This window comes from Vitis vinifera, chromosome 10, assembly GCF_030704535.1.
Source record: "Vitis vinifera cultivar Pinot Noir 40024 chromosome 10, ASM3070453v1".
Lineage (NCBI taxonomy): Eukaryota > Viridiplantae > Streptophyta > Magnoliopsida > Vitales > Vitaceae > Vitis > Vitis vinifera.
This window is the reverse complement of record NC_081814.1, coordinates 2,310,263-2,337,840: the sequence shown is the minus strand read 5'-3', so window position 1 is coordinate 2,337,840 and position 27,578 is coordinate 2,310,263. Positions and strand designations below refer to the sequence as shown.

General features: G+C 34.1%; 6 protein-coding genes across 10 annotated transcripts; 4 read left to right on the top strand and 2 right to left on the bottom strand.

Annotated features, from left to right (window-relative positions):
- The first annotated feature begins 1,435 nt into the window (after positions 1–1,435).
- On the top strand, positions 1,436–6,446 carry LOC100255057 (E3 ubiquitin-protein ligase RGLG2). Of its 4 annotated transcripts, none has more exons than XM_010649036.3 (12): positions 1,436–1,526; positions 2,065–2,349; positions 2,526–2,751; positions 2,839–2,952; positions 3,049–3,146; positions 3,280–3,359; positions 3,440–3,545; positions 3,637–3,764; positions 3,858–4,023; positions 4,175–4,231; positions 4,307–6,035; positions 6,163–6,446. In XM_010649036.3, the coding sequence occupies exons 2-11, from the start codon at positions 2,161–2,163 to the stop codon at positions 4,388–4,390; spliced, it is 1,248 nt and encodes a 415-aa protein (XP_010647338.1). In that variant the 5' UTR covers positions 1,436–1,526; positions 2,065–2,160; the 3' UTR covers positions 4,391–6,035; positions 6,163–6,446. The 4 variants fall into 4 exon arrangements, with proteins under 4 accessions (XP_010647338.1, XP_010647340.1, XP_010647339.1 ...); XM_010649038.3 differs by lacking the exon at positions 1,436–1,526 and adding an exon at positions 1,593–1,731; XM_010649037.3 differs by lacking the exon at positions 1,436–1,526 and adding an exon at positions 1,593–1,763 and having other exon boundaries at positions 2,073–2,349.
- Positions 6,447–6,606: 160 nt separating this feature from the next.
- On the bottom strand, positions 6,607–10,154 carry LOC100265360 (glucan endo-1,3-beta-glucosidase 5). 2 transcript variants are annotated; one of them, XM_010649033.3, is made up of 2 exons: positions 9,547–10,154; positions 6,607–7,928 (listed from the first exon to the last, which is right to left on the bottom strand). In XM_010649033.3, the coding sequence occupies exons 1-2, from the start codon at positions 9,921–9,923 to the stop codon at positions 6,827–6,829; spliced, it is 1,479 nt and encodes a 492-aa protein (XP_010647335.1). In that variant the 5' UTR covers positions 9,924–10,154; the 3' UTR covers positions 6,607–6,826. The 2 variants fall into 2 exon arrangements, with proteins under 2 accessions (XP_010647335.1, XP_019074185.1); XM_019218640.2 differs by having other exon boundaries at positions 6,607–7,917; positions 9,547–10,123.
- A 3,139-nt stretch (positions 10,155–13,293) lies between these two features.
- On the bottom strand, positions 13,294–16,971 carry LOC100251605 (ATP-dependent 6-phosphofructokinase 2). Its single transcript, XM_003635431.4, has 2 exons — positions 16,284–16,971; positions 13,294–14,348 (listed from the first exon to the last, which is right to left on the bottom strand). The coding sequence occupies exons 1-2, from the start codon at positions 16,851–16,853 to the stop codon at positions 13,527–13,529; spliced, it is 1,392 nt and encodes a 463-aa protein (XP_003635479.2). The 5' UTR covers positions 16,854–16,971; the 3' UTR covers positions 13,294–13,526.
- A 331-nt stretch (positions 16,972–17,302) lies between these two features.
- Positions 17,303–19,176, top strand: LOC109122015 (disease resistance protein RGA5). The gene is made up of 3 exons (XM_059740083.1): positions 17,303–17,594; positions 17,701–17,779; positions 18,752–19,176. The coding sequence occupies exons 1-3, from the start codon at positions 17,589–17,591 to the stop codon at positions 18,898–18,900; spliced, it is 234 nt and encodes a 77-aa protein (XP_059596066.1). The 5' UTR covers positions 17,303–17,588; the 3' UTR covers positions 18,901–19,176.
- A 2,834-nt stretch (positions 19,177–22,010) lies between these two features.
- On the top strand, positions 22,011–23,116 carry LOC100853035 (heavy metal-associated isoprenylated plant protein 3). Its single transcript, XM_059740301.1, has 3 exons — positions 22,011–22,282; positions 22,383–22,494; positions 22,639–23,116. Exons 1-3 carry the CDS (start codon positions 22,277–22,279, stop codon positions 22,899–22,901), a joined length of 381 nt encoding a protein of 126 aa, XP_059596284.1. The 5' UTR covers positions 22,011–22,276; the 3' UTR covers positions 22,902–23,116.
- Positions 23,117–25,705: 2,589 nt separating this feature from the next.
- Positions 25,706–26,706, top strand: LOC100853073 (uncharacterized). Its single transcript, XM_003634967.4, has 3 exons — positions 25,706–25,832; positions 26,063–26,174; positions 26,279–26,706. The coding sequence occupies exons 1-3, from the start codon at positions 25,827–25,829 to the stop codon at positions 26,539–26,541; spliced, it is 381 nt and encodes a 126-aa protein (XP_003635015.1). The 5' UTR covers positions 25,706–25,826; the 3' UTR covers positions 26,542–26,706.
- The last annotated feature ends 872 nt before the right edge of the window (positions 26,707–27,578 follow it).

Here is a 27,578-nt window from a genome sequence, read left to right as displayed (position 1 = left end):
GACTTCAAAACATGTCTATAAGATTAAGAGGACCTCATACGTATAGCTCATAAACTTTTTTCTTTTATCTGAGATGAGATATCAGACCTAAATCATACCACAAGTTATAGGATGATACCACATCAGAGAAAACTTGCACTATTAGTTCACTCTACCACATCATTTCTTCAAAAACTTGGGCCAACCATCGTGCATGTATTCACAACTTGGTGAAACTTTTTTCTGTAAGCAATTCTTCAAGAGAAGCGACAAAGACACATGACCTTGATTTTTGCTCCATGGCTAGAAGTTCTTGATGTGAGCATTATGGCAAAAAATGGTATCCTTATGGATGAATACTGCAGATAGCTGCCAAAGGATTTGTAACTTGGAGCTCCTAGATATTAAGTGCTATGCACATCCAGCGATTTGAATTACTAAAGAAAGGGAATGGAATCTGGAATGAGTTTAAGCATCAATACCATATTCAAAAGAAGTTTTGCTTTGTTTCAATGCTTAAGATGGGATGTTGGGTTTGAATTTCAGATTTGTAGGTGGAACCTACTTGGATTTACATTTATTTATTTATGGTTTATAATGAAACTTGTATAAAAAAAACTGATATTTTCATTATTCTTTTAGTCAAACATTTCCAAATGATTATGACTCACATGAGATGTGATATTTGCCCTAGTTTAGAATTTTCATTTCTTATATTTAAAGGATATTAATTAATATTAATAATGACTTCATTTTTTTTTGTTCCCAAAGACTAATTCTATTAAAATTAAAAAATCAAATGAAATCGAACGTCATCTTTATTGATATGATCATGAGACTTCATGATAAATAAAGACTAAGAAAAAATGTAAAGTCTTTAAATTAATCTATACCATAACAATGATGAAACTTATAAGGGTCATTGTCTTGCTCACAGTGGAAGATGGTGGGAAGACTGCCTACTGCTAACAAATGATTCTGCAACAGGCCAATTATCTTGTGACACCTAAGTGAAAAAATCCAATTTATGAGTGATCTTATACATTGATGTAATCACTGTCCATTAAAATATAGATCCTTATTTGACTAGAGAAAATGTCACATGGTATAAATAATAGTAGCCTTAATGAAGAAGAAACTTCATACTTCCTGTGAATTTTACATTTAAAATGTACAAAATTCAACAAGAGAAACGCTTGGATTCATCCCCACACACCCCCCAAAACAAACGGCCTTTTCCCTTGTCCTCAATAATGATAATAATGATGATGGTGATGTTTGATGTTCTTCTAGAAAATGTCGTAATGAATTTCAGTTCCATTTCATTTCCTAAGACTTTTATGATTTAATCCTTATTGAATTTAATGGGTGGTCCGGCCTTGTTATATAGTATTAACGTGTATGGTAAAAGTGGGGTTGAATTGCTCAAAAGTCTTGTGTTTACACCTTTGTATTTGTAATAGCACTTTCAGTGAAGTTTCTGAGAAGTAGTGGGTGAAAACAGACGTGGACTCGAAGATGACTGAAAACTTCCTTTTGGGTTCTTGGTAAGTTGTAAGAAGTCTGGTGTTTCGGTGTGCAGCTGATGTTTAAAAATGATTTAAGATTAGTCTTGTAGTGATAACTAATAAGTATAGCCAGTGTGTTGGCTGGACCTGTGTTGACCCTAATACGATGGAGCTTGTCCTGCCTTTTATAGTCCTCTGAAAGTATCCGTTGCATATGTCTGAATCTGATCATCATATCTCAACGGTTTCTGGCAGATATATGTGAAACTCATACAGGTGTTCATTTTTTTTTTTTTTAATTTGATTTGATGCTTATGTTTTAAGGTGTCTAATCTCAGTTCTGTTATCTGATATATGATGGATTGACTTTGGTTTCGGGGTCGAAGTCGTTTAGCCAATAGCAGTGAAAGTCTTGTTCATGAAAAAGTACTTTGTGTTTTCATGTATGTTTCTGCTAGGCTATTTAAAGCAATATTCTTCCATGCCAAATTTTCAACTCAGACTCTGAACTCCAATGTGTTCTGCAGTGGATTCTAGTATATATGGAATCTGTTTATGACATAGACCTTTTCTGAAGATTTTCAGGTTTTGAAGGTTTCTGTCAGAGAATAGAACTCTGCTTGACAGAAGAAAGCTATCAAATTTGTTAGCATACAGAGCAGGAGAAGCAAATATGGGGATCAAACAGTCAAGGGCTCAGAGCTATCACCATAATACCCCATATCAATATCCCCCTCCCCCTCCATCAATTCCTAGTTCTTCACCCTACCATTCATATTCTGCAAGATACGTTGACCCTGAGAGAAGTGGCCTGCAGGCAAGGTACTCAAGAATTGGAGATGATTACAGCTCTGTAGAGCAGGTACCCAACTTCTTCATTTCTCTTCCCACTTTTTAATTCCTGGTTTGGAATGTAAACAACTGTAAGCACTTCCTAACGGGGGTTTTGAGAAATTAAAAGCACTGAGATATTTACGAATTTGTTGAGTTTTGCTACCATGGGAGTTCAGCTTAGCTGTGGATCATTGTTTTTTTTAGGTGACAGAAGCTCTGTACGAAGCTGGTTTGGAATCTTCCAACCTTATTGTGGGGATTGATTTTACCAAAAGCAATGAGTGGACAGGTGCTCGTTCCTTCAATCGAAAAAGCCTGCATCATGTGGGTGATTCTTTGAACCCATATCAGCAGGCTATATCAATTATTGGAAGGACTCTTTCAGCTTTTGATGAGGATAATCTCATTCCTTGTTATGGCTTTGGTGATGGTTGGTACTGTACTTTTACTTGTTTTGATGAGGCTCCTGAAGGATCTGAAAACTCAAGATTGTTTCATCTTCATTTCTATCTTGCAGCAACCACACATGATCAAGAGGTTTTCAGCTTTTTCCCAGATGATAGGCCTTGCAATGGCTTTGAGGAAGTGCTTTCTCGTTACAAAGAACTAGTCCCACAAATTCGATTAGCCGGTTGGTTTAAATAGTTCTCCTAACTTGGTTTTCCATCATTTTTTGGGGGGGAAAGTTAATCAGAAATGAGAAAAGGATTGTTTTCTTATATGACAGGACCAACTTCTTTTGCTCCCATAATAGAAACTGCTATTGAAATTGTGGACACCAGTGGTGGTCAGTACCATGTTCTTGTGATTATTGCTGATGGGCAGGTCAGTTGTTAAATATGCATTTATCAACTGTTTTTAATTTGGCGTTTTTCGGTTTTCCTCTGACTAGGGTTTTTACCCATTATTTCCATGGCTTTCTGAGTCTGATATGCTTGATTCCAACACAATATGCAAGGTGACAAGAAGTGTAGACACACACTATGGCCAGTTAAGCCGTCAGGAACAAAATACAATTAACGCCATTGTCAAAGCAAGGTTCTTGTATTATAAAGTATTCCTATTCTGTAAGGTAATTTATACAGAATGTTTCTTGAAACCAATCCATCTCTCTGCAGCGAATACCCCCTGTCAATAGTTCTGGTTGGCGTTGGGGATGGGCCATGGGATGTGATGCAGCAGTTTGATGACAACATTCCTTCCAGGGCTTTTGACAATTTCCAGGTTAGGAAGCAAAACTGATAAGACTCTTGAAACCAACTTGTGTCAACTTCAAGTTTTAGGTCTCTAATGGTTGTTTATTTGTCCACTGTAGTTTGTGAATTTTACAGATATTACGAGGAGAAACACTTCTATATCCAAGAAAGAAGCTGATTTTGCTCTGGCAGCATTAATGGAGATACCATCACAGTACAAAGCAACATTAGACCTCCATCTCTTGGGGTATTTTCACTACTTACTAGCATGCATTTTATGATAAGGAGTGAAATTTTTCTGGGGTATTGAGACTGTTTGTTATCCTGTTATTTTCTGCAGATGTAGAAGAGGAACTCCTGGGAGGACTCCTCTTCCTCCTCCTGTTAAAATCCACCCAATAGTAAACTCCTATACTCCATACCAGGGTTCAAGCAACTTTGAACAGAGCATTGCATATCGTTTTGCTCCTTCTCCTGCTCCCACAGACAATTCTTCGCATAACAGGGTAGGATTCTATTTGTATTTGCAGCTACTTACACATACATCTGCTTGCATGCAAGATACAGCGTAAAGCAAACTTAGATTTCCTGCTTTTAGTATAAGATCTTATCCAACCTTTTGTGTTATTTTCTTGATGGTTGTTCAATGATTTGCAGAACTGTCCTGTATGTTTCTTTAGTACAAAAGATCTTGCATTTGGATGTGGGCATCAGGTAACTAAACCAATTCAGAGTTTCCATGCTATTTTCTCCTTTACTTTTGTTTTAACTTTTATACATCTTCTGCAGGCTTGTTATGAATGTGGAAAGGAGTTGGTGAATTGCCCTATTTGTCGTACTCACATTACTACTAGAATAAGACTCTATGACTGATGCATCAAGCTGAGCATCCAGATTTGGGGACTTGACAGAATGAAGAATGTTTGGGATGATGGGGGTTCCTGCACTGCCCTTAAGCTATTTCAGAACCTTTTATTATGCCTCTGTAAATACTAGTATTCCCAAAATCTTCACAAACAATGTGATTCTGTATGCCTTTGATTCCTACTTTCAAAGTTTGAATTGGGCACTTGGTGATTGCTTGTAATTTTTTTTTTTTTTTTGTTTGAAGGAGATGGTTTGGCTCTTTTCTTATGGTGACTTTATTTTCCTTCCTTGAAGGAGTTCATCTGCACTATGAATGGTTTAAACTCCATGGAAATGTGACATATTACGCTTTCTCATCGATGCATTCTGGGGAACTATGGGATTTACAGTTTTGGGTTGGATAGAATCTAAGGATCTTCATTTGGGAAAAGTAACTCTTTACATTTGTGATGACCTACAGTCAGGCTTTAGCATAGGTGAGAAGCATACTGGTAAACCCTGTTAAGGAAAAAAGGAGGTTGTTGTCACCCTGCCAAACACATTGCAATTTTGCAACAAGTAATGATACATGATCATTTTCAAGAAATTCAGTCATGTTTTCATCGTAGTCCAAGAAGTGTAACAATTTTTCCATTCCATCAGTAATGCCTGTACAGAGAGACTCCCATTCCATGAAACTCCTCATCAGGCAGAAATCTAAAACATCCCTCTACACAGACTGCATTTGCTGACCTTCTTTCTTTGTTTGAAACTCTAATCTATCTATCTTGTTAGTATTTTAATCATTCGGGTTTGGGTTTAACGCTCTAATCTTTGCGCAGGGAAAGCTTACCAAGGTCTTAACTAAACAGAAATTTCCTTGTGGATGATTACAGTAGATGAGCTCTCATTTCTTTGGAGGTCAACTTTACCACTAAGCGGTATGCGTTTGCGATCAAGATCATTTGAAAAGAAATCTACTTACACCATTTTTTGTTATTAAGGCCTTTCATACCTCAACTCATCCACTACATCATTTTCAAAGCACTTTACAACTATTTTGGTTTGGACTGAAAACTATGAAGATAACTGGTTAATGGGATAAAGGGAATCAACTAAAGTGGATTCAATGCATGTAGTTCAAGTTGAACGCTACGGACAAACATGTTTGGCTTACACGAAAAAGAAAACTGCCTCCTCTCTCTCAGTAGCTTCCAACTTGTTGCTTCCACCATCTTTCACAGGTTAATATCCAATAAGGTGCTTTGAATGGCTGTAGAAGTAATGGAAAAGACAACTTCATAAAGCTAAGATAGTGTGAAACTTAGAAAAACTGAGCGAAAATTGGGTCTTCTGGTCAAAAAATGCGGACATTGGAGACGCTCATGGTAGTTGAAGATAGACATCAAATGAGTGGACGACCAAGAAATTGCAAGACCCATCACTCTTTGATTGAATATTGTTGAAGGAGATGATAAGGCACATACTGGTATATATAGGATACAAGAGAGCACATAGCTTGACATTCTTCATTTTGAGACTCAGGAAACAGTTATGAGGAAAGAAATCTTGGTGACTGCTCTGGCATGGCTCCTAGTGGTGGCATTCGTTGTCACCTATGCAACTGCAACTGATCATTTCCAGGCTGTTGAGGATATGGTTCATCCCCAAGGTAAAGTAATATGCTTGCTCATGATATGCATCTAATCCTGATTGTGTCACTTAGAAAGTCTATGTATATATTATGTTCAAACCTGGGTTCATTTGTATGTGCTGGTGACTTGTGTTGAAATCTGCAGCTGGATGTCGATGCTGCTGGTTCATTTGGAAGCCTCGCATCAGTTGTGGGAAAGCCTGCTGTGGGGATGGATGTTGCAGTCTGAAGTGATGCATCAGGAACTCCAACAATAACTATGATAATAGGAAGCTGCAATGTCTTCCCCAGAAGCAAAATAAACCGAGTTATATCCTAAAAATGACCTGGAAATAAGGAGCTTCTGTATGAATTTTTCCTAAACGGGATGTCTTTTGATATTCAGATTACATAAACTCTAGCATATACATCAGTTTACTGCTTGTCAACAATCAGCCATTTGCACACTAGAGACAGGATTGGATTAGCATTTATGTCATAAAAATTGAAATTAAAAACAAAAAAAAAACAAAGGAGAATGTAATACATATAAACAGCAACTACTTTCATAATACAACTAATCAAGCAAGCAAGTCATCTTGCAGTAATATGAAGACAAAGATAAGTGGAATATAGATTGCAAATGGGCAATTCAGTACATAAGGTTCTACTCTGTTTCTGATATAATCATATAGCTTCCTACTACAGCCTAAAATAAATTTGAATATCTGATTTCTAATATTTCTAAATAACTATAGTATTCCTTCATCTATGTAACCTGTGAGTTTCAGAAGAGGGGACCGTGAAAAACCCGCTAAAGAAACTGCCTTTCACAGTATATAAATCCAGAAGCCCCATAAAATCAAAATCCAAAAATTGACCTGTCCACCAGATGCTTCAACATTTGAAGAACTACTGTCTGTGATCCCAACGAGAAACCTACAATCCCCAACTGAAGGGTCCAGGAAAGTGACAATCCCAAGCCCATCAAAGTCACAGCTCTGTGAATTCTGCTTTTTTACTTGATAGTAGCTGTTGAATGCATACGAGATATTTCCCTTTGCCCCAATTTCATTGCATGATCCTCCGTAATTGAGTGTTGTACAGTCTGCATTGCTGCAAGCAATTTTCATATGGTTTGCCACTCCAGACAGATCCCTGGATGGGTTTGCCACACACCACCTAGATGGGAGATACTCAACATCCCTTGCATTCTTCAATAACCCATTGCCTAAACCAAGGTTTAATGGATACTTAGCCTGGCCGTCGAAGGAGAAAATCCCCCAGTGCCTCTCAAAGGTCCCTGGAAGTATGCTCTTTGCCTCTTCATCAAGTAGACTGAAAAGGTAAATATCCATGGGGGGAACACCTGGTCTGAGGGGGGTTCCTTTGTTACTTAGGACATGGTTTATGAGGCCTTGGTTGAAAGCCTTTGCAGCAGTGAGGTTTGCACTGATGGCTCCATCAGTAGGCCAACCCACCTCCCCGATTACTATGGGCATCTGACCATACCCAAGTTTATTGAGGGCAGCAACTAAGGTGTCAAAATTTCCATCAAATGCATTGTAGTAAACATTTGCCCCATCTGTAACAGCGTGGTTTGTCCCCCCAAAGAATGCATAATCTTGTGGGAAATCTGAGTTCCCATAGAGGCTCAGAAACGGGTAGATATTGACGACAAATGGGGAACCGTTCGTGTTGAGGAAAGAAACGATTTGAGTCATAATTTGAGTCAGTTCAGATCGGAAGGCTCCTTGAGAAGGAAGAGAAGACTCATAGGCATCAGCGTTACAAGGGACCACTAGTTTTACAAAGTTTGCAACATTTGCTTTGGCCAAGGACTGTTGTAGATTGAGCAGAGCAGGGACGACATAGGACTGGAATTGCCCTGAGTAACTAGTGAGGAAGGGCTCGTTTCCAACTGCAACATACCTGCCATCAAATTGTAAGAATCAAATCTATTGTTGAAAATCTGGAAGTTGTGATATCATTGAAAATTACTACCTCATCTAAGATCCTACACATGCTGCACAAACAGATATTAATAAGATCACTAAGAATATTTGAATTTGTTTTCAAACAATATACAATAATTCTAACAATTTCTACAGCCAAAAGAGTTCCTATTGCTGGCTGTTCGAAAGTCCCAAATATAGGGGGATCAACTATGGATTCTCAAGGTCGGAGATGTTTCTCAGTTTTGTCCAGACTCAATGATTAGAACAGGCAATAGGGTAACCTACACCGGCATTCATTCATATCACTAATCTCCCATGCAGTTTTGATATAGTATCATTTAACTTCTGTGAACATTTCCTGCAGTTACACGGTTTACCTCAACTAATTGTAAACCAGCATCTCAATCAGAGAAAAACAATCTTTCAAGGAAGTCCAACACAGCCCAATGGACTATATTAGTTGTTTCAAGCTGAGGGCAGTGAACAGGAGTTCTTTACTACAGACATAAAAGAAATACTAAAAATAAGTTGAAACGTGTGGTTCTTTAAATCAATTTCAATAACAGTAGCTCTACAGAGAAATTATTTCAATCACAAAGGATCAATAATTCAAATCTTTTGTGTGGCCAAAGAGCATTGCCTGATATTGAAAATGGTAAAAGAATTAAGCTTTTCTAGATGTGCCATCAGGTGTTCTAGTGCTAACAGAATACACAAGGATTGGGAACTGAAAGGAATTTTCTGGTGGTCTAAGATTTTGAAAAAGTTATGAAATAATCTGAGAAGCTCTGAAGCATATTTCCTCAAGGTTACTACATGGAAGTTTGCCAAGGAATAAAGGTTTCTTCCCCCTTTTACTAATATAAAGGGCTCTGCAAAGCATTCTTATTCGGTCAATTGTGGCCTCTCTTGTGGTTTTGGGACAGTCTTTCTTTAATTTTCTCATGAGGTCCCAAAGATTGTAAACAGCTGCCAAATTATTCAAAAAATTTACAGGGTTAGTTGAAATAATTATATTATTATGAAATTCCCTACTTCCAGAGAAAGAAATTTCTTCTTCTAACATGAATTACTTTCTCTCAAATTCATCTTTTGATTTTCTTCCAAATTATTTCATGTTCTTCTTCCTAGCTAACTTCCATGTTCCCATATTCTACTGGAAGCTAAATCGAAATCACCAAGGCATCACTTTGTTTTCCTTTATAAAACTGTTACCTCCCCAACAGATGCAGTCCAATGGCATCAAGATTATTAATACCAATCAAATTAGAAACTCTGTGAATTCACATCTATAGATCCAATTAACTAAACAACATGAACAATTACAACATACTCCACTTGGAAGACAAAACCAATCATCAAAAGATTCAACAGAACCAACTTTAATAGCTAAACTCAACCCAGTTCATTCTCTTCACTTATTTTCACAAATCAAATCCTATATGGTCCATCAAACTTCTACATCTTAGCAAGCAACAGCCATAAAATTGGAATCCACATTAAAAATTGACCTTAAATTGAAAACCCAGCAAAAATCAAAGGAAAGAACACAAATTGAATCTCAACAAAATAAAGCACAACAAGCTACATACCTGATATCCACACCACCTTTACCCATATATCTGGATAGATTCTGACTAACCCACAAATCACAAGCATCAGTAGAAGAACTAAAAACAGACAACATCTCATTTGGGATCCCAACCATGACCTGAATTCCACTCCCCCTCAAAGCATTTAGGCAATATGGGTCTGCATCAAACAGCTTCACCTTCTCTATCTTGTTCTGTTTGAAGAGATCCACCACCGTGGAGGGTGACAGCTTGTGCAATGACAATGTTCCCCAGTTCACTCCTATCCCTGACTCTGCCATTAGAACTGAGCTTGAAATGAGTACCAGAACCAGAAAAGCAGCAGCTGTGAAATGGGTTTGTGCCATTTTTGCCTGAAAGACCAGATCAAGAATCATTCTACCATTACCATCTCATCTGACAGATAGCTCTGCCTGTAGGCATAGGCGGTGTGAGAGTCACAGAGCCTTATAAACAGCTGATTACAACAGCCTAACCGCTCTAAACCCAAAGGTAAAGTGAAAAAACCTTGCAGCCACTGTGACGTAGATGCCCCACACTGATGTGCTTGGGCTCCTGATAGCCTTTGAAACTTGGGTTATGGTACCGAAGGAGGTATTGTAGAATTTTCCTTGAAACTTTTGTCCCCTTTCCAAACAATTAGCTTTTTCTTAAGAGAAAATCAGAAAAATCATAAAGATTTTTTTTTTCTTTTTTTAGTATTTGGTATAATTTATTGGTTATAAAATTTAGGAGAGAAAAATTGAAACGTTTCACTTGCTTGATCACACTGAAAATAACTCACATTTAACTCAACCATTGAAACTCATATTTAAAACTGTCAATTGTTCAACACATGGTTGATTAGAGGTTGAAATTCTCCTGCATATATTACTTTCTGATACTTACTCTTTTGTTCAATCATTATCTATACAACCCACTTGAAAATGGGATATGGGGATTTAAAATATATATTTTTTTCACATTTTTTACACTTTAGTTAGCTTAAATCAATCATTAACTTCAAGTTTTTCTTATAAAAAGAAGTGAACCAGGCCAAATTTCAAAACACCCACCCACATGCTCTCTCACATGGGCTCAAATGGAGTTATGGACTAGGCATATTGGTAATAGGATATGATGTTGACACACCACCAAAGGTTTAATGCCTCACATCTACCATATTTAAGGTCTTTCCAGTCATCAATCACGCCCATTCGAGGGTTTCGGTACTAATTTTGGTTGGATCATGCCTAGAGAACTTGCCTCCCGAAATCCCGGGATTTTGAATAAAACACAACTATTTTAAAAAATATTAATTAAAATGTGATATTTTTAAAATTATTTTATTTTAGTTATTTTTTTGAAAAACCTGTCGTAAAAAAACATCTTAAATTCAAAAATAATTTTTAAAATATCATATTTTAATAACTATTTTTAAAAAAAATAATCATAAGGCGGTTTCATTAAAAAATTGAACTTGATGAGTCATGTTTTTGACACAAGTCCTCAGGCAAGACAGCATCCTTATCGTTATCACCATCATTTTTGCACTAAGTCTTCATGAGACTGCCTGATGGAACAAATGAATCAAATGTCACTGTGTCTTTACTACCATATAAAGCAATGTATTCTCGAGTGCAACCGACTTCCACATCGAAGTGGCACTTTCTGGGCTGTGGACCACCCAGAGAGGGCCAGAGGGGGCCAGGTTTTTTGTAATCCTTTTCCTCCCACAGCATCATCGCGTACGTGGCTCTCCATATAACGGTTCAAGAAAAAATGGTAGGCCCCGAGAATTCGTCCCACCACCGACACGTTTATTTCAACTGTGAGTAAAGCAAATTAGAGAGGCCACTGCTGCAATACTAAAAATGGTGAATATTCCAACTGTGAGCAAAGCAAATTCTAGAGGTGACTGCCTCAATACTAAAAATGGTGAAACTTGAAAGCTCTAGAGGTCACTATTAGGGGTGATGATTGGTGATAGTTGCGTTCTTATGGCATCAAAAGTCCGACATTTTCGACTAAAGAGATTAGATACCTTTTAAAAATATAAATTCAAATAAAACCTAATTATTAAACATATAATATGTTGTGTAACTTATTTAATAATCAAATTTTATTTGAATTAATATGATTAATCTCTCGTATTAATATGTTTGTAATTTAGTTAATTTATTTATTAAAAAAATAAATGAAATAAATATAGATTAAAAAAGTTATAATTATAAATAATGTTAATTATTTATTAATTAAAAAATAATTGATTTATAAATTAATTAGTTCATCAAAGTCAATACAAATATGACTAAAACAACTACTTGTTAAATGAGTTATAGAAGTCAGATATAAATTTGATCTAAATACTATCATTTATCACCCTAAGTAATTGGGGTTGAGGTACTTATGAGGATAAAAGATCGAAGATTTTGGGTTTATCGGAGAGAACAAACATCGGATTCTACATGGGGTTTTGATCATTCTCCATGGAATATATAAAGAGAGGCTGTCCCATTGTGGAAGTTGATGAGTACAGCTTTGGTGAATTAATTGAATCCTTTAGTTCTTGTGAAAAGTAGCAGCAGTGAGATCATGGATTCCATGGTCACATTCACAAAGCATTTTCCTTTGATTTTCCCTCTTGTAGACCCTTTATGAAAAGAGGGTGTCAAAGCAAAGATTGGCTAACCTCATCCAAAGAAACCTTTCCTTTCTTTCCAAATTCCACTACTTTTTCTGCCATGGATATGGACTGTACAGGCTTTGGACATGATAATAGAAGCTTATTTTCCACTCCAAGTGTGCACACAATCAGAGGAGGGTCTAAAGAAGATGATATGCATGGCCTCAAAATCAAACACCAAACTTTAATACTTGATGCTCCTAAAGAAGAATCATCAATTCCCAAACTTTAATACTTAATGCTCCTAAAGGAGAATCATCAATCTCTTTTGATGATATCATTGTCACTACCAGCCAAATCTTTATTGCTTATTTTTTAAGCTTAATTATACTTGTCTATCAATCACTAAAGATTCATCTTAATAGATAAATATGATATTAGGAATAACAAAGTTTGATACCCTAACCCAATATGCTTTTTAAGATTTTGAGTTCATATAATCTTTATTGCTTATTTTTTAAGCTTAATTATACTTGTCTATCAATAACTAAAGATTCATCTTAATAGATAAATATGATATTAAGAATAATAAAATTTGATACAATATATCAACATGATTTGAACCCAATATGCCTTTTAAGAATTTGGGTTCATATATTCGGATTTGAATCAAATTTATGTCAATCTGTATAATTCATTTAACAAATTTATGTCAATCTGTATAATTCATTTAATAAATTAATGATTTTTAGATGAATTTACGTACCTCAGATTTAATCCAAATTAACCTATTTAATAATAATACCGATGAATCTAAATATAACTTTAAACTATTTAATCTATATTTGACTCATTTTAAATTTATTTTTAAATAAATAAATCATTAATTAAATCAAGATATTAATTATATAGACCCATACAATACTTCATTCAACCTGATAATTAAATAAGAGAACATAATTATTAAATAATTTAAATAAATTACATGATATATTACATGTTTAATAATTAAGTAATATTTGAATTTATATTTTTAATACGATTATTATTCTTGCCAGGTTTGAATTGATATATGTAATAGAATACTTAGGATTTAATATAACACAAAACACAAGCCACTTACACAATTTGCCCCCTCTACATGATATCACAATAACACCATTCATTCTATCATACTTCCATGTTCTCATTATTTTCTGGGTTTTTCGACCTGTCACAACATTTCAGCCTAATCGTGAGGCAACAAATAACAGGAAGCACATTACCAGAGATGATTAGGAAACAAAATCCGAAAGCTTTTTGAGGGGTCATCTTCACTTCAGCAAGAGAACTCAAGATAACTCTCTCAAGGAAAAATGTAACAAAATTTGAGCATCTACCTCTTTATAAAATCTGGCTGATTGTTGACAGATCTGACCCAAGCCCATTTGTGGTCCATTGTGTTTACAGGGTTCTTGGCATTGGCCACTTCTGCTATCGGAATATATGCATAGTTTCCATTGATTGGGCCAGAAACAAACCCTGTGTACCCTGCCATGACTCCATGAATGGCCGAGTGTGCCAGAAGTGTACAATACAAGTTGTCTGTAGCATTTGCAGGGACTGCTCTAACCATGTACATGGGATCTATGTATTTTATGGTAACCAGCTCGCCAGGGTGGTCCCTGTCCCACCAGCTCTTGAGCTCTGATTTCAACCACCGGCCAATGTCTAAGAAAACCGGGTTCCCAGACTCATCAGTCTCTTTTTTCTGAGCATCACTTCTTGGTATCATATCCTGTCCAGCACCCTCAGCAACTACCAACACTGCATGCCCGTTCTGTTTAAGTCGTTGTTCCAGAAATTCAAACAGCCCTCCTTTCCCTTCCAAGTAGAATTCGTTTTCAGGAATTAGGCAGCAGTCCACGTCTCGGCTGCTTAAGGTTGCATGGAGGGCAATGTGCCCAGTGCTGCGGCCCATGAGTTTCACCAGACCTATTCCGTTGACTGCACTCTCAGCCTCCACATGAGCTGCACTGATTGCTTGTTGGGCCATTTCAACTGCCGTCTGAAATCCAAACGACCGGTCTATTATGCTAATGTCGTTGTCCACAGTCTTGGGAATTCCTGCTATTGAAACATTCAGTTTTTGACGACAAATCTCATCAAATATTGTCACTGCTCCGCGCATTGTTCCATCTCCACCTATGACATACACCTGTTCATTTATTCAGGGATGAGGAAAATAGAAACTGAATTAGTACCGTTCATGCAAGAGATGGAATTATGGTGAAATAAGCTGCTGGAGTGGCTCATATGGTGGAATCAGCCTCAAGTAAAAGGCGATCCCCCCATAAATTCTATGACCATTAATTGCAAAAAATTTCCAAACTCGTGCATGAGCACGAAACGTAGGCCTGGACAAAGCAGATCACTATTATTCATCCATCCAACCCCAACCAATGCCATAAAGTCTCTATTATTTTTTTCCCCTTTGGCAAGTTCTCAACTCTTGTATTGATAGAAACCCTTATGAATTCCTACTGAAGCCATGGATGTTAATGTCCATTTATTGATCAGACTCTACTCTATGACAATCATAATCGTTTTCCCTTTTAAAGCTCTCTTCCTTTTCTGGGAGAATTACATGACCCTTCATTGGTGTTGTAGAAGAATATCATCTTCCTCTGAAATGTTCAAAATCTATATTCAAAACTCATCCATGTTCTGTACAGACTAAGGTGCACTTCCCTTGCATTTACTTTCATGTGATATAATCATTTCGGATTTTTATTACTATTTTCCCATGATCATAGAAAATGATCTTTGTAATGGTTATTCTACCTTCTTTTGTTATATCTTCACATGCATGATAAAACTGACTTTTAAACCCAGAGACCAGGGTTATTGAACACATTGTACATAAATAGCTGTATGAGACCGATCTCTAAATGGAGACAAGAAGATCACAGTGCCAAACACAATAATGATCAGATACAATTCAAAGACCCTCATGGACACCTTTCTTCCCCGCAAAATTTCACCATTAAAGCAAACAAACAAAAGCAATATGAACTATGATAATTTGGTTCTCCTAATTATCCCTTTGGTATGAACAGGGGAGAGTTTGGTTCTCCTAACTGTTCCACAGGTATGAACAGGGGACAGGGTGGTTGTAGGCTTATAGAAAATAAAGTTTTCATATACTAAAGGACATTAGAGTTATTATGTGAAAGAAATTTCTAAATTTTTTGAAAATCCAAGGAAAAGAAGCAGGTGGGCCATATAAGCTGCAGCCATTCTTTCACAAACAAAAGAGAAGAGGTCACCATGGGGTTAAAAGGAAAAAGCCCTCAAATCCCCTTTGGTGGCTGATTGCAGCATCACCCAGGTATGGTATGTGTACAATCCAACGCGGTTAACAAGAAGAGTCCAAACACAAGCCATACAGCAAACAAATCCACATATACAATCATAACAATTCAAGGCACATCTGTCAATAAGCACAAAATTTTATCATTAGTCCTTTACCTCCATTGACAACAGGGGATGTAATATCCGATGCACATCTCACTGGCTCAACAGGGTTGGACTGAAAATCACACTAAGCATCCTTAGGGAGACCTCATGGTCATGGAAAATACTCTTAACTACTCTATGGATACAGTGAACAAGGCATTTGGTTTGACATTTGACATCAATTAAGCCTCATTCGTGTATGCAATGTAAACACAACAATTCATGCTGAACCAATGCTTGATTCGGCCTCGTACCATTAAAAAGATAAGCCAAAAGGCACCATCGTTTTTTAACCATTACTGTTCTCACAGATCATCTTCATGAATAACCATTTTCAAAAATGATTCAAGGTGGGATTCAAACTAAAGTTGTTCAATAATCCTTCTCGAATCTGAAAGACACCGGCCAAGCTAGAGAACTAGCCCATCATTCAATACCCTCAAAATGTTCAGCAAAACCTTTGATGTCAACAACCACAAAACAAAAACCTAGACACATAGAGGCATTTATGTATATATAATCGATCTTCTCTTCATAAAACAACAATAACCAAAGGGGAGATCATAATCAATGCAATGGTTCAGCTCTTGAGCAGCCAAAGAAAAAAAAAGAAAAAGGAGTGATAGCAATTTACCTGATCGAATTCATGATCTTTGATGGAATTGACAATCTTTTCAAGATCAAACCCACCTCTGGAAGTTTCAAGCACAGAGCCACCCCTCTTGTGCCAGTCCTCCACCAGCTTCGGATTCAGAGCCATCGGTTCAAAAGAGTAAAACCCTCGATATCCGGCGATGATGCCGTAGATCTGACGCACGCCGTACAGTTCCCAAAGCCCAACCACCAACTCCCTTATCACGGTGTTGAGTCCGGGGCAGAGTCCACCGCAGGTGACGATGGCGACGCGAATCATGGAAGGGTCGAAGAAGATCTGCTTCCGCGGCCCTGCGCGGTGGTAGGCGAGGTGGGACGGCGGCAAGGGGAAGATGCCGGAGAGGTCGTAGGTAATCTGGCGGAGGATGACATCGCAGGGGGAGATGTAGAAGCCGTCGGAGGGGCGGTAGAACTGGTTCCGGTCCAAGGGATTTGGGAAGGTTTTGAGGTTGGGGAGGTAGTGGGTGAGGTGGGGGAGCCTCTGGACTTTAACCGGGGAGATGGTGATTTCGCCTACGGAGGCGGTGCACTCGTCGTCGCCGGCTGCCATGGCTGGTGTTGGACCACCGGAGTGGAGGTGGAGGAGCACATGATATTGCGTACGAGAGAGGTCGTTGCATGGGCACACGTGGCAGTGTGTGGGGCCATGTTCGCTGCTTTCTTGACACGTTCTAGGACTGGTCCATGGCCCATGATGTGGAAATTTAGCTGCGCTTCATTGGGTTCTGTCCCGTCGGATCGGGCAATCTTGGTGGCGGGGCAAGGATATTGGGTATGACCACCCGACCCATCATGAAAATATTTAGGAAGAATATGATAAATATTGATTTATTTTTCTAACATGCAATCATACTTTATTTCCATTGTGCTGTTAATTTTGACTTACCAAATACCTGTAAAATTTAGTGATGCTTTTTCAATTAGAAATGTTAGTTCCGTAGTTATTTAACCACTATTTTTATATGTGCTTGCATAGGATGACAATGTCATGTGTGAACTCATAAAGAAACTGAACTTGTCGTGCAAGGTTATGGAAACTTCTCGAGCAAGGCAAAAAGTCACAAAGCTTTTTGGTACATGGGTTGCTTAACAACCCTTGGACAAAGGTCAAGCTATTTTAATGTATAGCTCGGGAGGGTTCCACATGGTCGACAGGACGCACGCCGGTCTTTCCTAGAAATTGTGGTTGCTGACTTCCACTCAAACCCATCTTATATTAACTTATCAAACCTCCCCTGTTTTTTCCCTGCAACATCGGTTTGATCTAGAGGTAGACTTAGTCAATATGAAGGTATTGTTCTTGATGTTTACATACCTCTTGCATGTCTTTTTCTGTATTATAATTTGATCACACAAGACAAATCTATGGTGGCTGATCTTCTTTTGCGGTTGTGCAGCAAAAGATAGTGATGAAGACACACATGAACTGCCAGAAATGCAGGAGCAAGGCACTCCAGATTGTTGCAGAAGGAGAAGGTCAGTGTTCTAACTCACATTTAAGTCTTGTTATCTGCTAGCTCCGGAAATTTCATCGATTTCTTGGGCTGTTGAACTCTGAGAAAATGTGGTGGACAGATTATTCTTGGATATGCCTTTTGGCCATTTCGTATGAAAATCAATTAATATTCAATTAGGATAGGCCAAATCTTTTATGACATTCGATATCATATTCTTCGAGCATGTTTTAAGAGTTATCATTTGAGTAATCCATTTTTAGACTTAAGAGCTGTATTGTTGTACCCCAACAACCCCTTCGATGCTCCGATGACCCTTGAGTCTTGTACCAATTATTAGATTAGGTTTTTGATCATTTCATCTGAAAATTAATTAATATTTGATAAGGATAAATCAAATATTTTATAACATTCAACATCACAATCCATGAATCTGTTCTAAAAGTTATAATTTAGGCAATCCATCTTCAAGCTTAAAAGTAGTATTATTGCACCCCAACATTTAGGATATATATATATATATATATATATATATACTCTTAACCTTTCTCTCCCTATAATTCATTTGAAATCAAACCCAGAAAGAAAAAGGAGGAAGAAGGGTAATATCCTTGCATGCAGCCAATGCTATACCACAAAATGAGGATTTCTGTGGCTGGTTCCACTATCTTTGTCATTCAATTAGAGGAATCATTTCAAAGGTTTAATTTCTTGTGGAAAATTTAAAAAATGAAAATGACTAGAGACAGGTTTGGCACACACACTTCAATTTTTTTTTTTTTTTTTTTTAAAAAAAACCCTTGTTCTTATCTCCATGGCCCATCATTTTCATGGGAGAAATCAAGAGTATTTATTTGTCTTCATCCTCGATTTTCCATGTATTCATATATTGAAACAATCTTTGAATTTTGTTACATCAAAATTTAGTCTTGCTTTCTAATTTTCTCCCACGTTGGTTTGAACACAAAAAATTCGGAACTTCCACTAAATGCAGGTGTGGACTTTGTGGCGATAGAAGGAGACCAGAAGGACAAGGTGGTGGTGATCGGAATTGGAGTCGATCCCATCAAATTGACCTGTAATTTGAGGAAGAAGGTTGGTCCTACGGATATTATCAGTGTCTCAGAGGTGAAATCTAAGTAAAGAGCCCATTCTCATGGAACCATTTCTTCCCTGATAGTTTAATTTTGAAGGTTGTTGGGATGTCAAACATTCTGTAATTATTATCCATATGTAGACCAACATGATCAGAAGATATTTTCTTAAGAGGCCTACATGTTGGTATTTAAATGGCTTTTGTGCAGTCAAACGAAATCTTTTCCACCTTTAACAAGCTTGTAAGCTTTTTCCTTTTCATCTATGGAAGGGTTTTAATATTTTATAATGAATAAAAGTAGACTCATGTAAGGATAACAATAAGGCGGATGGGTCGATACGCTAATTTTTTATATCCATCACATTTAATTTTTCTTTGAAATTTTTTTAAAATTTAAAATTTTAATTATATTAAAATAAATATATTTTATAAATAATTAAAATATTATAATGTTTTATAATTTATTTTATTAAAAAATATTTTTATTATATATATATTATAAAAAAAAAATTTAATTAAAATTTATTTCGAGATAAGAAAAAACAAATACTGAATCCACCCAAATCCATCTTAGATTTTAAAAAATAAAATTCAAATTCATAATTAATTTGTTTATTTAAAATTTAAATTCTTTAGAGGATTGGAATCTGAAAAAAATCCGTCCTACATAAAAGTAAGTGCAAAATCCGATAAAAAAGTTATGAAAAAAATTCGATGTGAACAAGAGACCGGAAGAAGCGACGCTTCGAAATTGTAAATTAAGGCCCTCTTCTTTAAAGGAAAATTGAGTGGTGCTTCTTGGTAACTAACACCACGCGCTTCTTTCTCGGGGGTATAAAGTTTGGTCAACGCTGAATGGAGGGAATGAAATTTGATTAATTAATGTTTTAGAATAAAAATGAAAATAAAAATAAAAATTTATTATTATGAAGATCAATCACTCTCGCCAAAATTCCGATTCTCTTTTCCAATTTTCATAATCGCGGAAAACAGAGTAAGGATGGAAATAGAATGTTTGATTGATCGGAATGAGAAATGAGAATAAATATTTTATTTTTATTATTAATAATTTTTTAATAAGAATTTAAGCATATTAAAAACGTGACTTTAAACAATAAAAATAAAAAGGTAAATAGAATATTTGATACGTAGGAATGCAAAATGAGAATGAATATTTTGTTTTCATTCATATTTATTTTTTAATAGGAATGAATTTAAAATTTTCAATTCTTAGATTTAGATGCATATGAGAATATAAAATTGAAATAATAATTTGTTTTGATTTTACTTTGAAGTAAAAATAAGAATGAAAATAAAAAAATAAATTATCACTAATATTCATACCTATGATTTAAAATAATTTTATTTTTATTTATTTGATCGTATGATTTAAAAATAGTTTTTTAATTTTAAAAAAATTATAACAGTTTGATTGTTATTTTGGAGAAACAATTTTTAAAAACAAAATAAAATAAATAATAATTTTTAAATAATAAGTGAATTATTTTCACTAATTTTCTAAAATAAAATAAAAACATGGACCCATTTGGTTATATTTTGTAAAACTTGTTTTTAAATTAAAAAATAGTTTTTAAAAACAAATTAAAAAAAAAAAAGACCAAACTAAGCCTTGTTCTTTCAATTTTATTTTTTATTAGAGAAAATAAATTTCAAATGAAGTGAGACTTTGTATTAAATTTATTAATAAGTTTAATAATTTTAAAAAAATAATTTAAAACTCAAAAAAATATATATAAAGACTAAAAAATAGACATTATTAATTTTTTAAATTATTCAATAAATTTTATAATTTTTAAGAATAATTTGAAATTCAAAAATTAATTAATTAATTATAAATTAAATAAAATAATTTGGAATATCATCTTTGTAATGGAGTAATAAATATATACATAATAAAAATTTTGACTCATTTATATCTTAAAAAATTAGATTTTAGTTGTTGTTGTATTCATTTAAAATAGAATAGTATTAGTAATTAATAATTAATAATTAATAATTATTCTTTATTTTTTAAAAAATAAATTAATTATGTTTTTTTAATATTTATAAAATAAAAAATCATATTAATAGTATTAATTTTGAATTATTATTTTTTATTTTTTACAAAATAAAACAATTAATGTTAATATCTATATTTTTATAATATTTTATAAAAAAAATAATTTATGATTTTATTATATTATAAATATACATATATTTATTAAAAATTATTTATTTTTTAAATTTATTTATAATTAAAAAATTATTTTTATTTTTAATAAGAAGTGAATTAAATTTAATTTATTTACAAATTTACTTTACACTATAGAATTGAATTTAAAATTTGTGTTTTTTTTATAAAATAAAAAAATTATTTTTAAAAACATTTTATTTAGAAAGTCTTTAATTTTTTAATTTTTAAAAGTATTTTTAAAAATAACTTGTAGGAATCAAAATATCTTGGATGAATTGAAGTCCCATTGAGAATTATCGCTAGTCTTTGTTTATAATAAAACAACAGAAATATTGTTGGAAAAGAAAGAAAAAGAAACTGATAAAACTGGTGATTCCCATCCATTGCGTTGAAGACAGGGAAGGTTCTTAAGTCTTGGTCTTCTTTCAAATTGATACAGCTGGAGTCAAAGAAGTAACTCCAAAAACTTTTAAGTCTTTGTATTAAAAATATCCTTATATTTATCAAATGTATCATACAAGGAACTATAACTATTTTATGAAGTGTGGAGTGGGGAAAACTTTCACACCCTGTAGTCAAGGTGTCAATTCATCCCATCAATTGTAGGCCAACTTAAAAAGACTCAGCTTTTAATTCATTGGTTGGAATGGTAGTTGAAGATTAACGTTCATTTTGGGGTGACTAGTCTGGATACTTTATTGATAACACACACACACACATATATATATATATATAGGTATTAATTCATCCCATCAATTGTAGGCCAACTTAAAATGACTCAGCTTTTAATTCATTGGTTGAATGGTGACTCAGCTTTTAATTCATTGGTTGAATGGTGGTTGAAGGTCAATGTTCATTTTGAGTACTTTATTGATAATGACACAGTAGATCAGCTAATCCAATATTTTCATCAAGTCATACACTACACATATATATATATCCCATATGTGTACTAATTTCAGTTGTTTCACAGAAACCATCTTAGGAATAAAGGTCTATAATTCAGATCACTAGCCCTGAGCCTGTAGGACACGATTTCAATGAAGGTACGATGTTTTGTGGTTGGAATGGTGGTTAAAGGTTAACGTTCATTTTGGGGTGACTAGTCTAGGTTCTTTATTGATAATGACACAGTAGACCAGCTAATCCAATATTTTCATCAAGTCATAAGGTCTATAAATTCAGATCACTAGCCCTAAGCCTGCAGGACACGATTTCAATTTGGGGAGATGAAGGTACGATGTTTTGCAAACAAATGAATACTATTTATTTTATTTTACAAGAAAAATCGGGTTTTTTTTTTCTTTTTCGTTTCATTGTTTTGAGTTGTTGCAGCAAAAGGTGGTACTCGGTGTCTCCCTTAGTTACAAGAAGTCGTGGCCTTGTTTTCTTTTCGGCGAGCTCACTTGCCCTTCCAAAGCTATGAAGATTGTATCCGGTTTCCATGGTGTGTGTGCCCTTTCCTTCCTTATTTGTTTGCTGGGTTTTTGCCTAATGGATTACATAATATAAGGCTAGCCCGCATGGGTTCTTCCAATAATTTAATGGAAAACCTGAAAATTTCATATAATGGATGTTTTTGGTGTCACAGGTGTTGAATCTGTAACATGGAAAGATGACAAGAGTAAACTTGAGGTTACTGGTGAGATTGATCCGGTTTGCCTGACAAGGAAGCTGAGGAAGAAAATTGGACCTATAACAATAATAAGCGTGGAAGAAAAGAAAGAAGAAAAGAAGGAAGAAAAGAAAGAAGAAAAGAAGGAAGAAAAGAAGATTGAATACATTGGCACTCAATGGGTTCCATGTCCGCTGGTCTATGACAATTACAACCCTGACCCCTGCACCATCTTATAAAAATCCCATTGAAATGAACTAGTCTACATAGCTGGAGCAAAGGAATGCTTGAGAATGGAGATTTTCTCTACCAAAGAGAAAACCAAAGCATGTAAGAAACCGTTGCTTAGTCCTGTGCTTTATTGGCTGGTGTATTTACTTAATAAGGATGTAGTAAACAAAAATTTTGAACTACAAATGATATTAAGGAGCATAATATGCATATTGAGTTTAAATCCTAAGAAGTGTAAGCTTTTAAGAAAATTTGTTGTTTAATACGGTAGCAGAACTTGGTTTGACGTGATGCGTAACCAAATATCATACATGGTCTATAAGTTCAACAATTAACATGTTTATTTCCTCATTTGATATTTCTCTTACGTGTAAGGAAGGGTGTTAAGGAGTATGATATGTATATTGAGTCTAAACCCTATACGCTTAAACATTTAGAAAAATTGACGGTTCAACCGATAACATAAAAAGGATATGTTACATAATTACAAAGCTCGTCATAATTCATTATAGTCGCAAAGTAAAATCAATGACTATTGGTAATTGATCATTGAAAATGTGTAGCTTGAAAATACATACTCCCTTTCATGTTCAACATATACCATTTAATTTTTTACCTTCCGGATAATGATAATTTTTAATGAAGAAATTTGATGGGGTTTTAGCCATAGAAAAATTTAAGTTGACTAGCAAGTCCATGGAGCATATACTTGACTCTTAAGTCAATGAGGGATTTTGATAAACATCATTGAAAATATGTAGCTTAAAAATACATACTCCCATTCATGTTTAACATATACCGTTCAATTTTTTGCCTTTCAGGTAATGATAATTTCTAATGAAGAAATTTGGTGGGGTTTTAGCTATGGAAAAATTTAAGATGACTAGTAAGTCCTGACTCTTAAGTCAATGAGGGATTTTGATAAAGATATATACAACAATTTTAAAGAATACTTTTTAGAAAAATATATATAATAATTCAAAATATGATACTAAGATGCGGAGGTATAAAATGCCACATGCTTTGTATGGTGGGGAATTGCACCTTCAATTAACAAAATAAGTGGAGGACCAATGGCTTACGTAGCCATTTTCATAAATGATATGGTGAATATCTTATCTAAATTTTTATTATATAAAACATTTAAATAAATATAAATATTTATATCCACAATTATTTTTATAATAATTATTAATGACAAATATGAAAATAACACAAATTAATTAATATAATAATTTAAAAAAATTTAAAATAACAAAATACATAAATATGTAATTAAATTAAATACTATAATTTTCTTTTTATCTTAAATATATTCTCATATTTAAATATTATACATATTCTATTTAACAAAATTTAATGTATTAATACATTTATATTTATCTTTATAATTTAATTTGACATATTAATATAAAAAATAAAATATTAATTATATATATATATATATTTTAATTTCTTATAATTAATTTTAATTTTAATAAAATATAAATTATATATTTATGATATCATCAATTCGACCCAGTTCAACCACCAGATTTGTGAATCAATAACTTTTTCAGTTTAATGTTTCGATCATAAAAACATTGTTATTTCTTCATAAGACAAGTATTATAATTTTAAAAATGTCATATTAAAAAAATAATATTTTTATCAAACTCCCGTAATGGTCTATGAAAACAATGGTAGGCAAGCATGACCAGGTCAAATGAATTTGATTCAACATGCCCATGGAAGCAATGGTGTGCAGGCATGACCATGACCATGTCAATGAATTTGATTCAACAAGACTGTTCAGCAAGAGCTAACACGACGCACAATCTGGTTCACAATCTTGATGATTAACATGGACTTAATTCATTGAAGATTTGATTATAAGAATTTTAGGAATCAAATCTAGATTTGCATACGAATGTTCTTCCACTTGGTTTCTATGGAAAAAGATGAAGGTCCACATCTACTCCTTCAGGACCATCTTCTTTTGTAAACTTCTTGACTCACAAAGACTAGTCATTCCAATTAAATCTTAGGCCAAAATTTATGAGATTCATTTTCCGAACTGATATTCCCTTTGATGGATTCCAGTCCTTACTGTCATAGTGCTAATAAAATGTTCTTAGCCACCAATAATTTTGTAGGTTCTTTAACAATGATCTAATTAAAATCAAAAGATTGGGTATTTGTTTTGATACATTTTCTATTTTATATTTTTAAATAAAAAATAATAGTAATTTCTATATAAAATATAAAACCCATATATAAAAAACATTAATTAATTAACCTATATTTTAAAAAAAAAAAATTTAATTTTTTTTATGTACGCTTCAAAAAAAATTTAAATTCATTAATTTTTTTTTTTAAAAAAAAACCAAGATGTGTACTCAAATTATCCATCTTATTCAACTTATTTTTTTATGCTCTTTAATTTTCACTATTTTTTTCAAACAAGAGCAAGCATATGGTTCCAATTTTTGTCAACATTTGAGAATTTTCCCAGTAATTGATATTGACTTCAGTTGCTGTCATATTAAAATATGCCAAGTCTTTCACATTTCGGGTCATGGGTTTTGCCCATGTGTATGTGGAAATCATCATACTAATCAAAGTGTTCCCATGAACCTAATTTATAAGGTCAAACTAAGCTGCTATGACTTTCTTAATTTCCATCACTTGTAGGCCCTGGCACTTGGACTAGGGGTCTCTAATTTCACTAACATATTAGAAGAGTAGTTGCCATTTATTAATTAATTCATCAACTTGGATTTTTCCATATGCCCATATTCGCTGGAATTGCAAGGAAGCAGGTAATTGAGAAGGCCTATAAATTAATTTGTGATGGTACCACAACTCCTTGTCAAAATCTCAAAACTTCTCTAGTCCTCAAGCCAGGAACCCATTTGAATTCAAGGCTGAGCACAGGTCACTAGGCCAAGACCATGAAGGTATGATGAGTACACCACTGAATATTAGCTGTAACTTCAATTTTAATGCATGGAGCATGTTTGATAGTGTTTTTCTTCGAAGTATTTTAATGGAAGCGTTTACTCTATTATTATTAGTAGGAAAATCATCTATGAATTGTTTCTCCGTAAGGCGTTACAGTGATTTTTCAATTTTTAAAAACGATTTTTAGGTTGAACTGTCTCTTAATTTATTGTGTTTGCTGTTGCAGCAAAAGGTGGTACTGAGCGTCTCCCTTAATTACAAGAAGAAGTGCCCATGCTTTATTTTTGGCAAGCTCACCAGCCATTCCAAAGCCTTGCAGATTGCAGCTGGTTCATCTGGTATTAATCTGCTTTTTCCTCCATTTCTTTCGGCTTTTTTCGTCTATAAACACCAAAATTTTCGAAGATATTCATGTTCCTACTGGCTGTTTTTGGTTTCGTAGGAGTTGAATCTGCAGCATGGAAAGGCGAGGACAAGAGTAAACTCGAAGTTAGTGGTGACAGCATCGATCTGATTGCACTGACAAAGAAGCTGAAGAAGAAAATTGGATACACGAGTATAGTAACCGTTGAGGAAAAGAAAGAAGAGAAGAAGGAAGAAAAGAAGGAAGAAGTTCCAGCTCTAGTATACCATCCAATGGGGTTCCCACAGTATCAGTATTATGAGCTCCCGCCCAGCAACCATGGCTTCTGCACTATCTTCTAAAACCCCATAGAGACGAAGAATTGTAGTGAATGTTTGAGAGTTGAGATTTGGAGAGAAGAAATATTATGCATGGCAGAAAAGTATTTGTAATGAAGTTATATAGTCTCAACTACAAATCATAAGTACTCTTACGGCCGATATATATAGCTCAGATTTTCTCCTTCTCATCATCTTCTAAGCTTCATGCTGATGATTTCATTTAAGAAATATGGTGGGGTTTTGGCTAAACCCTAAAAAAAATTTAAGAGCATAGATTCTAACGTCCAGTTTAGGTTATGTTTGGTTCCGAAAAAGTATTATAGAAAAAAAAAATTATAAAAAAAAATAATTTTCTCATCTATGATTTTATTATAAAAAATATAAAAAGAAAGTTAAATATAAAAAAAATAAAAAAGACATTTTTAAATTATTTAATATTTATATATAAAAGTTAAATATATGAAAATGAGTTTGAAATATGATAGAAAATTAATTTATTGATTTTAAATCTTTTTTTTTTCTTCTATTTTATTTCTATTGCAATTTATCTTAAACTTTCCGAACATCAAACATAACTTTAAAGTTATAAACTATTATGAAAACAATGGTACGTCAATATATCTATATTTTTATGTCAACAATACATCATGATAGTATCAATCAAAATTTGTAAATAAGTTGAACTTTTTCTTATCTTAAAAAATTGAACTTAATTGTAAAATAGAACTTAATTTAATAAAAATAATATATGATTACTATAAACTAATTCTCCCGTTATGAATATTTTCAATGTAACTAAAAAAAAATGTACAGAAAATGAGAGGTCCACACGTATCCTTTGAAACTTCTTGATTGAGACACAGAAGTCCTTCCAAAACTTTATTTACAAGTGGAACCAAAGTCCATATACTCGTGAAAGAAATGGAGTATTTTGTTTTACTCAATATTCTTCATTGAATCTTTCTTGCTTTCCGGGTCCAATTAGGCACCTTTACTTCATTGCAAGAATTTTCAACCTGTACTGATAACCCCATTGACGGGTTCCAAGTCTTCCAGAC